The 13,079-nt window shown below is 41.6% G+C and overlaps 1 protein-coding gene across 3 annotated transcripts in view; it reads right to left on the minus strand.

The window, feature by feature from the left end:
- Positions 1 to 8,056: 8,056 nt before the first annotated feature.
- MEGF10 (multiple EGF like domains 10) overlaps positions 8,057 to 13,079 on the minus strand; it is a 252,373-nt gene continuing 247,350 nt past the window's right edge. For 2 of the 3 annotated variants that reach the window (XM_033928980.1, XM_033928978.1), the window contains 2 exons: positions 12,586 to 12,792; positions 8,057 to 9,907 (listed from right to left, as the gene is read on the minus strand). In XM_033928980.1, coding sequence (XP_033784871.1) covers positions 9,747 to 9,907; positions 12,586 to 12,792 — 368 coding nt within the window. In that variant the 3' untranslated portion in view covers positions 8,057 to 9,746. The remainder of the gene's footprint in view (positions 9,908 to 12,585; positions 12,793 to 13,079) is intronic. The other variant, XM_033928979.1, reaches the window with a different exon arrangement.

The following is a 13,079-nucleotide window of genomic DNA, read 5'->3' on the forward strand; positions in this document are numbered from 1 at the left end:
TGTTATCCAAGAACAGCAAGCAAATATTCTCACAATCTTCCCACCTACCCTAGTTGACATCTTAGCTTTTTTACTGAACTGATGGTCCCACAAGCTGACGTCAGGTACGAAGGCGCCGGCGCATGCGTTGTATGGGCAGTCTCAAGACTTTCAAAATATTTAAAGTGACAGTACACTTTAGCACTATCCGTACTGGGCTCCGTGGTTGATGTCACCCACATGTGAGAATATTTGCCTGCTGTCATCGGATAACACCTATTACAGGTAAGTGACTATGTTTAATTGATTGGGTCCACATATGTCTATATGTTCATATCTTTACATAAGTTAATAAGTTAAACAGGATATTGATGAAGCTTGCAGAATTACAAAGGTAAGTTAAATGTCATATATTCCTCTGATAGCTCCTAACCTTTCAGCTGAAAATTCACCTAATACCATATACTGTATATGTATACAGTATAGAGTTCATGTTCAAGTATTACAATAGAATCTAAATCTGATGACATAATCTTGTCTAAACTCATGGCTTTTAAACAGAATTTTGGAATTAATTAGTTTCATTAAGAGGGTCAGCATTTGTGTCCTGTTAATAATAAATCATTTGCACTCCAAGGAACTACTTTTTTGATATAGCCTTCAATCCATAACCCTACTCCCTACTGCGCACTACTCACCACCCTAGCCAGCAGATTAACCATCCCCCTAACTGTATCCCCCACCCTGGCATCCTGTTTGTCTGTCTTGACTGTTTAGATTATAAGCTCTTTCGAGCAGGGACTGTCTCCTTTGTGATTCTGTACAGTGCTGCGTATATCTGGTAGCACTCTAAAAATAAGTAATAGTAATGCTTCTCATAGATTATTATATAGTTTACTAGACAAACATGTATTTTAAATATTGGATTATTACATATTGTAAATGAATTGTGATATCTGCCTAAGCATTATCTTTGTTTTTTGCTTCAAGTTATCTGATTATAAGAATAGAACAAATACACCTGTAAACTACCACAATGGATTGGTCCAATAAAACAATATACCGGTAATTAACAGTGATTTTCAGTATGTATTGTATACAATGCATATTGTATATTAACAGTATATAAAAGTGCCTTTGTACTTAGTAGACAAACCCCAAAATTCAGTCAGTCAGTTATCTATAATAAGTCAATTCAGAAGCATGGGTAATTGGGGCCCACACAGAGTGGCAGGCATGGCGGTTCATAGACATCCCCGCGAAAGACAAAGGCTCGCGCCGACAACTGAGCGCAAGACGGAGGCGCGCACCAAAGAAAATTACAGTTTTTAGGGGATCCAACGGGGTTTTTTGTTGGGGAACCCCCCAGTTTACTTAATAGAGATCGCGCCGGCGTTATGGGGGGTTGTAACCATCCACATTTTACTGTAAACTTAACTTTTTCCCTAAAAACAGGGAAAAAGTGAAGTTTTCAGTAAAATGTGGGGGGTTACAAACCCCAAAATGAATAATAGAGAATTAAATTAACCAAAAACTAAATAGATCCACAAAAAGGTTAATCAAAAAAGCCAAAAAAACTCAAAGGTCATAATATTAATTGACCAATCTATTTTAGTTTACATGAAGGAAAATGATCTCAGATATGCCACTCCTGCGGATTATATTGTTATAGCCCACATATGGATTAGTGGCGTGGTTTTCTTTCATTGATCTATAAAACCTTCATGGTAAACCTATGACTAATTATGTCTAAATTATCAATGTTTTAAATATAAGAGTAATGGTTAAAACATTGATAATTTAGACATAATTAGTCATAGGTTTACCATGAAGGTTTTATAGATCAATGAAAGAAAACCACGCCACTAATCCATATGTGGGCTATAACAATATAATCCGCAGGAGTGGCATATCTGAGATCATTTTCCTTCATGTAAACTAAAATAGATTGGTCAATTAATATTATGACCTTTGAGTTTTTTTGGCTTTTTTGATTAACCTTTTTGTGGATCTATCGGGTTACAAACCCCCACAACGCCCCCACAACGTGGCACAATCTCTATTAAGTAAAGTGGAGGGGTTCCCCCCACGTCCCCCCGTCGCAGCCCTAAAAACAGTAATTTTCGGCGGCGCGCACCCCCGCACTGCGCTCAATTGTCTGGGCGTGCCTTTGTCCCAGCGCGCTTTTGACCTGACACCAGGCATGGCTCTGGCTACCTTGTTGGACTGACTGGATGAACCGTGTGAGTCTTTCTGACATCAGTTACTGTGTCTGTGTTACAGTTGAATCTCGTTTTCATAAATTTTTGAAGTGGCATTACGACACTTTAGGATAAGTACAGTTTCCAAGATTATTAGTAACTTTCTATCCCGGACGTGCCTTCTGGGTGGCTTATAATCTAATTATAAGGCGGGGAGATGGGTGAATCACAAGGACATGACAGTGGGGGTAATGAGGGAAGAACTACATAGGGTGAGGAATAATATCTACAGGGATAATATCCAAAGGGCTGATGAAGTCTAGAGGAAAATATTAATGTACATCTAAGAATAAACATCCTTAAATAAGAATGTTTTAAGGTCTGTTTTGAATCTTTCCATTGAGGTTTAGAGCTGTATATTTTGAGGAAAAGAATTCTATAATTCAGGGCTTCAGGTTGAGAATATCAAATATCTAATATGTTCATGCACTATCTCACGATACATGGGGACCACAAGTTGGAGATCTCTCTAAGGAAAGGGATGTTACCAGCGATGTGTCTCAAGGTTCTGTTCTTGGGCCTGTACTTTTTAACATTTTTATAAGCGATATTGCCTCTTTGCAGATGATACCAAAATCTGCAATAGAGTAGACATCCCTGATAGTGTGAATAAACATGAAGAAAGACCTAGCGAAGCTTGAAAAATGGTCTGAAATTTGGCAGCTAAAATTTAACGCTAAGAAAAGCAAGGTCATGCATTTGGGCTGCAAAAACCCGAAGGAACGGTACAGTTCGAGGAGTGAAGTTATGTGCACAACAGAAGAGTGGGGCTTAGGTGTGATGTGGGTATGTAATGATCTTAAGGTGGCCAAACAGGTTGAAAAGGTGATGGCGAAAGCTAGAAGGACGATAGGGTGCATAGGGAGAGGTATTGCCAGTAGGAAAAAGGAGGTATTGATGCCCCTGTATAATTCTCTGATGAGACCTCATTTAGAATATTGTGTACAATTCTGAAAACCGTACCTTCAAAAAGGTATAAAAAGGATGGAGTTGGTCCAGAGGAAGGCTACTAAAATGGTGCGTGGTCTTCGTCATAAAGTGTATGAGGACAAACTTAAAAATCTCAGTATGTATACTTTAAAGCAGGGGTGTCCAACCTTTTGGCTTTCCTGGGCCGCATTGGCCCAAAAAAATGTTTCTGGGGCCGCACAAACATGCAAATGCTGCAGCAAGACAGAGGAGGGAGTCGGCAAGATGGTAAACACCCAGGGGCAGCAGAGGAAAACACTGCATCGCCCTCGACCGGGGCTGCACAAAATACTTTACTGGGCCGCATGCGGCCCTTGGGCCGCAGGTTGGACACCCTTGCTTTAAAGGAATGGCGGGAGAGGGGAGATATGATAGAGACGTTTAAATCAAAAAGCTACAAAAAATGTAACTCACCAGCAGTGGTTATACCTTAAAGATCAACATTCATAAAAAAACGGGTTTCTAAAAGCCTCAAGTTATATAGATCATGCAGCAATCATGGATGATTTTATAGCTGATGCTGTTTTTGTCATTGGCAAAAAACTCACACCCACACAATGTGAAGATCTAATAAGGAAAACCCCATTACTGTGCACATTTCAAAGTTAGAAATATTAGTACTTAGCTCAATCGCCACAGGGTACCTGCAACAGCTGTGTTGAAGCACCGGTATTTTTCTCTTCTCATTGGCGTTATAAAAACCTGCACAGACTGCTACTCCAAAAAGCTGGCAAAAGAGCAAAAAAATTCTCTAAGGGCTCCATTTACAAAGGTACGCTAAATTCCCGAGCGCGCTAGCCACTACCGCACTCCTTTTTAGGAGGCGGTAGATTTTCAGCTACCGCACGCTATAACGTGTGGTAATTTTGTGCGTGCGCTAAAAATCCTAGCGCACCTTCGTAAAAGGAGCCCTAAATCTCAAAATATTCAAATGATTTATTTGAATAACGTCTAAAGAGGAAATGGAGCTATGAAATAAGAAAAACTAACATTTTCTATGATTGCCATTGACGCTGATACTTTAAAGTATATAATATATATATACTAGTCTTTAAGCCCGTTACATTAACGGGTGCTAGAACATATGTGTGTGTGTCTGTCTTTATTTCTTTCTCTCTCCTTAGCCGCTTTCTTTCTTTCTGCCTTTATTTTTCCTTGGCTGTCCTCTGTTCCTTTTTCTTCACCCCCCCTGTCCATCAGCATCTCTTTCCTTCTCCCCCTGTCCAGCAGTAGGCATCCCTTCCTTTTTTTATCCCCCCTCCTCCTTCTTATCCCTATGATACTCTTACCTTGCTCTGTCCCTGATCAGAGGTTCCTGACAGCCGCCCAGTTGCACCCATTGGAATAGTTCCCACTGCCGCATCCCGCACCCCTCCTGATGCAGCTCTCGCTGTCCTTTCTGTCTATCTGTGTCCCTGGCCCCCTTTTCCTGTCTGTCTTTCTGTGTATCTCCCTGCCCCTGTGTCTTTCTTCTTTCTCCCTCTGTCTGTCTGTCCAAAGCAGCATTCCATCCCTCTCCATTTCCCTCCCCCCACACCAGTTCCCTGTGCACCTGCCCCTGTGTCTTTCTTATTTTCTTTGTGTTTCCCTTCCTCTCTCTGTCTGTCTGTCCAAAGCAGCATTCCCTCCCCCTCCATTTCCCTCCCCCCCACCAGTTCCCTGTGCAGCAGCATTAGCGTTTCCTCTACCCCCCCTTTCCCTTCCCGCGGTCCGGACTACAAACGTGGTGATTACAGCAGCGCTTGCATCAGTCTCCACACACTGCTTTGGGTCCTTCTACTGCCCTGATTTACTCTGGCACGTCCCTGATGACATCATCAGAGACGCGGCAGAGAAAATCAGGGCAGTAGAAGGGCCCGAAGCAGCATGTGAAGACTGATGTACATGCTGCTGGAATCGCCATTCGGGCCCGCGGGAAGAGAAGGGGGTGGGTGTCAAAGGAGGAACGGAGATCGGCGGCGGCAGGAGGAATGGAGATTGTCGTCTGGCTGCGGTCCGGCTTGTGGAGAGCAGGGAGGCTGTGACGTATTAAGCGAGCAGGTGGTGATGTAAAACCCGCGCATGCGCACTCGTGTTTTCGCGACGGATCAGGGAACACGTTTTTTTAGTGCGTATGCGCGGCCTATCATTTTATTATATTAGATATCTATCTATCTATCTCTCTCTCTCTATATATATATATATCTATATATCTATATATATACACACACATACAGTGTTTTCTGGATTATTTGCAAAGTAGTATTTTAGAATTTAGGGGCCCCTGTTCTAAAGTGCAATAAGTTTTTGCACTTACGATGTGTTAGGTGCAAATACTAGTGTGCATAAAATATTGCAAAGCCTGTGCAGTTAGTGCAGGGAATGTGCCCATCATCTGCCCTGAATTTACCACCATGGTAGACACAAAACTGCATAGGCTCTGTGTTACATGCAGTTGCAGCAGGTAATGCAGTACCAGCCCAAATCATAAAAATAACGTTCTGCCACCGCAAAGCTTTCTCCCGAAGTCACAACCCCGTCGTTTGACATCTCTTCCTGTCTAACCACCCATCTCCGCCCCTCCCCAAATATCTTCCCTGGGTCACTTGCACAGTTTTAAATCTGTTGCAGTTCAAGGAGGGAAGACTAGACCATCAGGAAGGTCCTCATGTAAGTCGCATGAAAAAGTGGGTAGTGAGGCTGAGCCTTATGCTTTGGGGGGCGGTGGGGGGGGGGGTGGAATTTTTTAACTTGGAGAGGGGGGATTGGACCAGGGAAAGATGCCATGGGAGAGTGCACCACTCCATCACTTCACACTAAGGGGTCCTTTTATCAAGCCGCGCTAGAGGGGTTAGTGCATCGGACATTTCATCACACGCTAACCCCAGCGGCCAGCTAAAAAACTAATGCCTGCTCAATGCAGGCATTAGTGGCTAGCACGGCAGGCAGTTTAACGCGTGGTATTACGCGCATTCAACCCCTACCGCAGTTTGATAAAAGGACCCCTAAGTGCAAATGCACTGTCAGTAGTCTTGATAAATAGCAAATAATAGTGATCTGCCTGCAAGCTATCATCACCAGCCACTCCTTCGCTCTGTCCATCACACTCATTAGCCACCCCTACCTATGTAGGCAGCTTTAGCTGTTAAGTAGCTCTAAACACAGCCTAGTAACACAAGAGCCCTTTAATATTACCAACATATTTTGGATCAGTTTTAAAATTGGTACGAGAAATCCAAGTGTCTATATTTTCTTCCTTTCTTCTGAGTATGCTGGGTCAAAACATGCCTGACAAATAATTATCCCTTAGGTTTGCATATTACCTTCTCAGGTAGTATCATCTTTCCCCCAAAATGCAAATACAGTGAAAAAGCCAGCTCTTCAAGCAACAGAACTGGGGGAGGGAAAGATAAAATTCATTGAAATATTTACACCAACTGTAAAGAAAAAAAAAAAAAATCCCTGCCATTCAAAAAATTATTCCATTCCAATTAATGCAAAACATTTTTCAAATTAATATATAACAGGCATTGCCAAAAAAATGCCAAAGTCCTTTCACTAGAGTGGTTTGTAAAAAAGCATGTGTTTTGTCCAAGGTCTGAATTTCCTACAAAGGTGTGGGGGTAGAAGGTGTCATCCCAAAAAAGATCTGACTTTTGCCCAAACCTTAAACCTTACACTTTTGGTAGCAACTGGCCAATATTTTTTCTTTCAGATCTGAAACATTATATCTATTTGTTTTTTTTCTTCTGCTATTTATCATGTCTGGCAAAATGCCCGTGGCCACCCAATGGTAGAGGCCACCTGAAATTGGAGTACTCTTCCCCCTCTCTGCACCCAGGTTCAGTGTCTCCTCCCCTTGTACACCTGCATGGGTCCACCATCTGCCTACCACCTCCATTCCATTCCCTTCCGTTCCTCAGTCCTCCAAACACTGGCAGGTCACAGCAGAAGCAGCACTGAAGGCTTCTGTCTGTCCATTGGGGCCTTTCCTCTGCCACATCCCACCTCTCTGACGACACTTCCTTTGGGCAAGATGCATCAGAGGAAAGTCTGCCCTGGACAGAGAGCTACCTTCAGCACTGCTTTTGCTATGTCGTGTCAGCATTTGGAGGACTTGGGAGATGGAATGGAGGAGGTAGGCAGATGCCAGACTTGTGCTGGTGCATGGGGGTGGGAAGTTGCTGAACCTAGGCATGTGGTGGGGATGAAGAGGAGAGAGCCTGGATCAAAGGAAAAGGGGAAGAGAGGGTGAGTTATGCTGGATCTGGGGTGAAGAGGGAATAGAGAGAGACCTGGACAAAAGAGGAGGAGGAAGAGAGGGGGTAGATGCTGGACTGAGGGAAGCAGAAGGAAGAGAGAGAAAAGCAGACTGGACTGGTGGAGAGACACTGGCCCAATTGAAGAGAGTGAGAGAGAGATGCCAGACAACAGAAAGTATGTTGTGGTAGTGGGGGTTGGGAGTGAAATGGGACCCAGGAGGAAGGGGAAAGAGAGAAGAGCAGCCGCACATGAGGAGGGACAGGGACTACACAAAAAGATGCTACTGCTGCCTACATAGGCTCTGGAGGCAGCATAGGGACAGAGGCACACAGAGGGAGACACTAGAATGGGCAGATAGAGACACATAAGAAAGATGGATGGTGGACATAAAGAAGAAGTGTCAAAAGGACAGGAGACCCTAGAGAAAGTTAAGAAAAAAGCAGAAGAGAGATACTAGGACCAAAGAAATGCTCAGACAAGAAAGGTGGAAAAATATTTTTTTTTTCTGAATGTATTAATTGTAATATGTAAGCTATAGGAAATGTACCCCTCCACTCCCCACCCCTAAACACACACTCTTGGAACTCACTACCTTCAAAGTAATGGTGTTATTGGGGGCTGCATCTCAATTTTTCACCTGGTATCCATTTAGTTCTAACTACATCACTGTCATAATGCAACAACTGGTCATGAGATATATCATTCAAAATGTTTATTACTAAACACAAGGGCTTGTGGCGCCATTATTCTAATGTTTCCTCTTTTCTTTGTGATCCATCAGTGTCTTTTTGAAAATAATGATTCTTATCAAACAAAATAAAAGACAATTGTCCAAATGTCATGCATAAAGGATGCACAGAATATTTTGTATTTATGAGCTAGAGCAGTGGTTCTTAAACCTGTCCTGAGGGACCCCCAGCCAATCGGGTTTTCAAGATATCCCTAATGAATATACAAGAGAGAAATTTGCATGCCTACTTTATTTGCACTACCTACTTTATAGGCAAATCTTGCTCATGCATATTCATTAGGGATATCTTTAAAACCCAACTGTACAAGTTTAATAACCACTGAGCTAGAGTACAGTAGTAAAAAAAACAAAACAGATTATACAGTTATAATGGTACAAGATACTGAAAAATACAGTGGAATATCTAAATGAGCACTATGCAAAAGGCCTGCTTAAGCATATATTTCTTTACATAAACCCAGTGCCCCTTTATTCTCCCCAATAAAAGTGCCTTTCAGCAAGTACGCACAGAGATTATTATTTCTAACACAACAAAAATAACATAAACCTTCTCTAGCATTTCAAATATACACCATTCACTGCTCTTTTTCCCCTGTACACGCTCATGCAATCCACTCATAAAAAATAAATTGACGTCATTGTCCACTTAAGAAATAATTGCTGATATGAACATAGGAAAAGGAAACTGAAAAACAGTGAAGCTAAAATGTAGCAAATGGTTTTACAAAGGCTAATTTCTATTTTTCACCATTCTTCTGGGAATATTCTTGTTGTATTGTCCTTTCTCAGAGTCATTTCTCATCAGTTTCTACCCATAATACACACACACACAAACATCAGCACCTGGCTATATCATGGCATTTGTCTCTCTACACCAGGGTTTGATTCAGATCCAGATCCAGAGCTGCTTTCAGATGGAGGAGATGGATTACCCAGAGATACATCACACTACCCTCATTCATTTTAGTTTTTCTTCCCCTTCACATAAGTACTTTGGTGTGATGTTCTGTTGGCAAGAATCATCCAAGATGAAAGCACTTCAGAAGCTATTGTCATTACATCTTTTCACTAGCCACCAAATCTTGACACGGTTTCCACCCCACCTTATTAGCAAGGCCAATTTTCCGTAAACCATGGTGGCAGAATACATAGTCCTTGCCCATTTCAACTGTGGACAAACTACAAGGAAATAAAAATTGTGTATGGCAATGAATTTCACTTCATTGTAGCAGAACTGTAATTTTTCATTATGATTCAAATTATGTGGCACTGGTAGCTATGACTATATGCCTAGCCAATATACTGCAGTTTAAATGTGCTACAAAATTACTGTAATTGCCATTGAATATCCAATCAGGGTCTCCTAGGATTGGCATCTGCCAGTGCATCTTATCTGTATGCATGAATGTCAGCATGAGAGTCAATGCTTCTGGTTGCAGGAAAAAAATTAACAGCTCAGCAGAAGGTCGGTCTGGAAGGCAAATAGCCAAACCCCAATGCTGTGAAATGCAGTTCCTCTGTGCTGCAGTCTCCAGATAAGGGTATCATTCACCACCAATTTCTTCGCTGGTGGGCATAGAACTCTCTCGAGCTGGTAGTAGATCATAATGGCATGGAATGTGGCTGTTTTTTGGCAGGTCATAGAGACCTTGAGTGAAAGGCCCATTATTGCTGCAGGTTCCCTGAACAATGCTCACTGTAGGCTCTGGAGAAAGAAATCAAATCTGTTTTAGAACAGCGATAAATTCAAAAAGAGAAATAGTTACCACATGAGTTGCCATACTGGGACAGACTGAAGGTCAATGAAGCTCGTTTCCAACAATAGCCAACCCACAAGTACCTGGCAAGATCCCAAGGAATAAAATAGATTTTATACTGTTTATCTTAGGAACAAGCAGTGAATGTCTCCAAGCCATCTCAATAATGGCTTATGGACTTTCGATTTAGGAAATTAATCAAACCTTTTTTAAACCCTGCTGAGCTAACTGCTTTTATCACATTCTCTGGTAATGAATTCCAGAGTTTAATTACACGCCGAATGACAAAATATTTTCTCCAGGCTGTTTTCTACTAATTAGTAGCTTCATCACATGCCCCCTAGTCCTAGTATTTTTGGAAAGAGTAAACAAGCGATTCACATCTACCCTGCTTGGAAGTGCTGGGAGAATGTGATGCATTGGTTAAAGCTACAGCCTCAGCACCCTGAGGTTGTGGATTCAAATCCATGCTGCTTCTTGTGACCCTGGGTAAGTCACTTAATCCTCCACTGCCCAAGGTACATTAAATAGATTGTGAGCCCAGTGGAACAGAAAGGGAAAAATGCTGAGTACCTGAATAAATTCATATAAACCATTTTGAGCTCCCCTGGTAGAACGTTAAAGAACATTGAATAAATAAATACAAAGAAGTGCTGATAATTTCTCAGCCCAACCAAGAAGGGAATGACATGAAGCCATGAAACTTACAAATTATTCAACATATTCACCCCTAAGTTCAACACACTTGGCACATCATGTCTGTAACCCTTCCAAAACATACTCTGAAATACTGCTCCATTGCTGCAATTACCTCCAAATCACTCAAACATTGTCACCCTTTCAAATTCTTTTTAAGATTGGGAAACAGAAGGATGGTCTAGAACAGGGATCTCAAAGTTCCTCCTTGAGGGCTGCAATCCAGTCGGGTTTTCAGGATTTCCCCAATGAATATGCATTGAAAGCAGTGCATGCACATAGATCTCATGCATATTCATTGAGGAAATCCTGAAAATCCGACTGGATTGCGGCCCTCAAGGAGGGACTTTGAGACCCCTGGTCTAGAAGGAGTATGATGGTCTGTGCACTGAAACCCTAACTGCATCAGTCTTGTTAGCAGGTGCATTGTCTTGCAGAAAGAGAATCCCTTTCCGCAGCTTCTCTCTCCATTTTTCTTTCAGTGCCTCACTTAATTGGCACAGCAAGTTACATAGTATTCTGTATTAACTGTTTGGGCCCTTGGAAGATACTCTGTCATTACAATACCTTCCTGATCCCAAAACACTCTGACTTTTGGGTCTTGTATTTTCTTGACCTTGGAGAGTTTGGATGCCAACATTGATCATAGTGGTGTAACCATGTTTCATCAACAATAACTAGTTGTTTCAAAAAGTTGGCACCAGCTTGCTGAAAATGCTGCAAAATCAACTCGGAAGTATCCACTTGATGTCATTTCTCATCAGCATTCAAACATTTGGGCACCCACTTAGCTGACAGCTTCTGCATATCCAGCTGCTCATGGATTATACACCTAATACATTTCCTGGATATCTGTAGTGTCTCAGCAATTGTTTTAGCTGATATTTGCTGATCTGCCAAAATCAGGTCATGGACATGGGTTAACAATTTCAGGAGTTGACATTGTTCGAGGCCTCCCAGTGCTTGCTGCATCTTCAGTCTCAAAATCTCTATAATGAAAGTTTGCACACCACTTCCAACGCGTAGCATGGGTTTTAGCGCTGGCAGCGATGGTAAGTGCTCTGACGCTCATAGGAATTCTGTGAGCGTTGGAGCAGTTAAAGGAGGGGGGGTCAGTGTTTGCATCATACATTAATGGATTTCCTTTGGAGTTTTCTTCTGCAGGAATAGGAACTTCATGACAATTCAGAGTTCCACACATGAAAATTCCACACTTTTAGCTGACATGGTTCAATCAATGATCTGAAACAATGTCAAAAACCTAGCATTATGATTCTGCAAATTGGCACTTTGCAAAATAAAATAGCACTCTACAGCTATAGTATCAATATGACACTCAGAATTTAGGAAGTTAGTTGGGTTGAGAACTTTTCAGCACTTCCCCCTCCCTTCCATAATTCTTATTATAAAATATGAGAGAAGTCTTTATAACTGTTTGAATATACTGTATACCTTCATCTTTGTTTTGGACTACCGTCTATAGCAGTGGTCTCAAACTCGCGGCCCGCCAGGTGCTATTTTGAGGCCCTAGGTATGTTTATCATAATCACAAAAGTAAAATAAAACAGTTTCTTGATCATATGTCTCTTTAGTTATAAATTACAATATTATTATTAAGACTTAGCCAAAAGGAAAGATTTATAAACTATAAAGAGTTTTACCTCATGCAAAATTGTTATTTCTTTAATAAGACATTTAACTATTTTTCTGAGGCCCTCCAAGTACCTACAAATCCAAAATGTGGCCCTGCAAAGCGTTTGAGTTTGAGACCACTGGTCTATAGCCTTTTTAAAACAAGCGCTTTTTTTGGACTTTCACATAGGTGTCTGTTATGCACTTACCCCCACATGTCTAATAAAACTGAATGAATAAAACCTGCAACTTTTATTTAGAGCACATAAGGAAGCTATGCTGCGAGACTTGTACTTACCCACTTCATAGACATTCTTGTTAGACAAGACAGAGTTGTTTATTTCAGCATAGAGGGAGTCTCTGCGTGCTGGTGATTTCATTTCTACATATCCACATTCAGTATTTTTTGATATGAGAGTTGGTGGATCTTTAATAGTAGCATATGGATTTTCTGTACTGTTTAACGAACAGTTGCTTGAATTGCAGGTTGAATTCTTCACCAGATCTAATGAAAAAAGGACATGAATTTCTTCTATTTCATCAGTGGCAGAATTCTGGAAAATAAAGCCCTTGTGACATAAAACATTTGGGGCTCCTTTTACTAAGCTGCGCTAGCGGTTTTAGCACGTGCTTAGCGTGCGCTGAATTGCCGCATGCGCTAGATCAGGGGTAGGAAACTCCGGTCCTCGAGAGCCGTGTTCCAGTCGGGTTTTCAGGATTTCCCCAATGAATATGAATTGAAAGCAGTGCATGCAAATAGATCTCGTGCATGTTCATTGGATAAATCCTGAA

The sequence above is a fragment of the Geotrypetes seraphini genome, chromosome 1 (genome assembly GCF_902459505.1).
Source record: "Geotrypetes seraphini chromosome 1, aGeoSer1.1, whole genome shotgun sequence".
Lineage (NCBI taxonomy): Eukaryota > Metazoa > Chordata > Amphibia > Gymnophiona > Dermophiidae > Geotrypetes > Geotrypetes seraphini.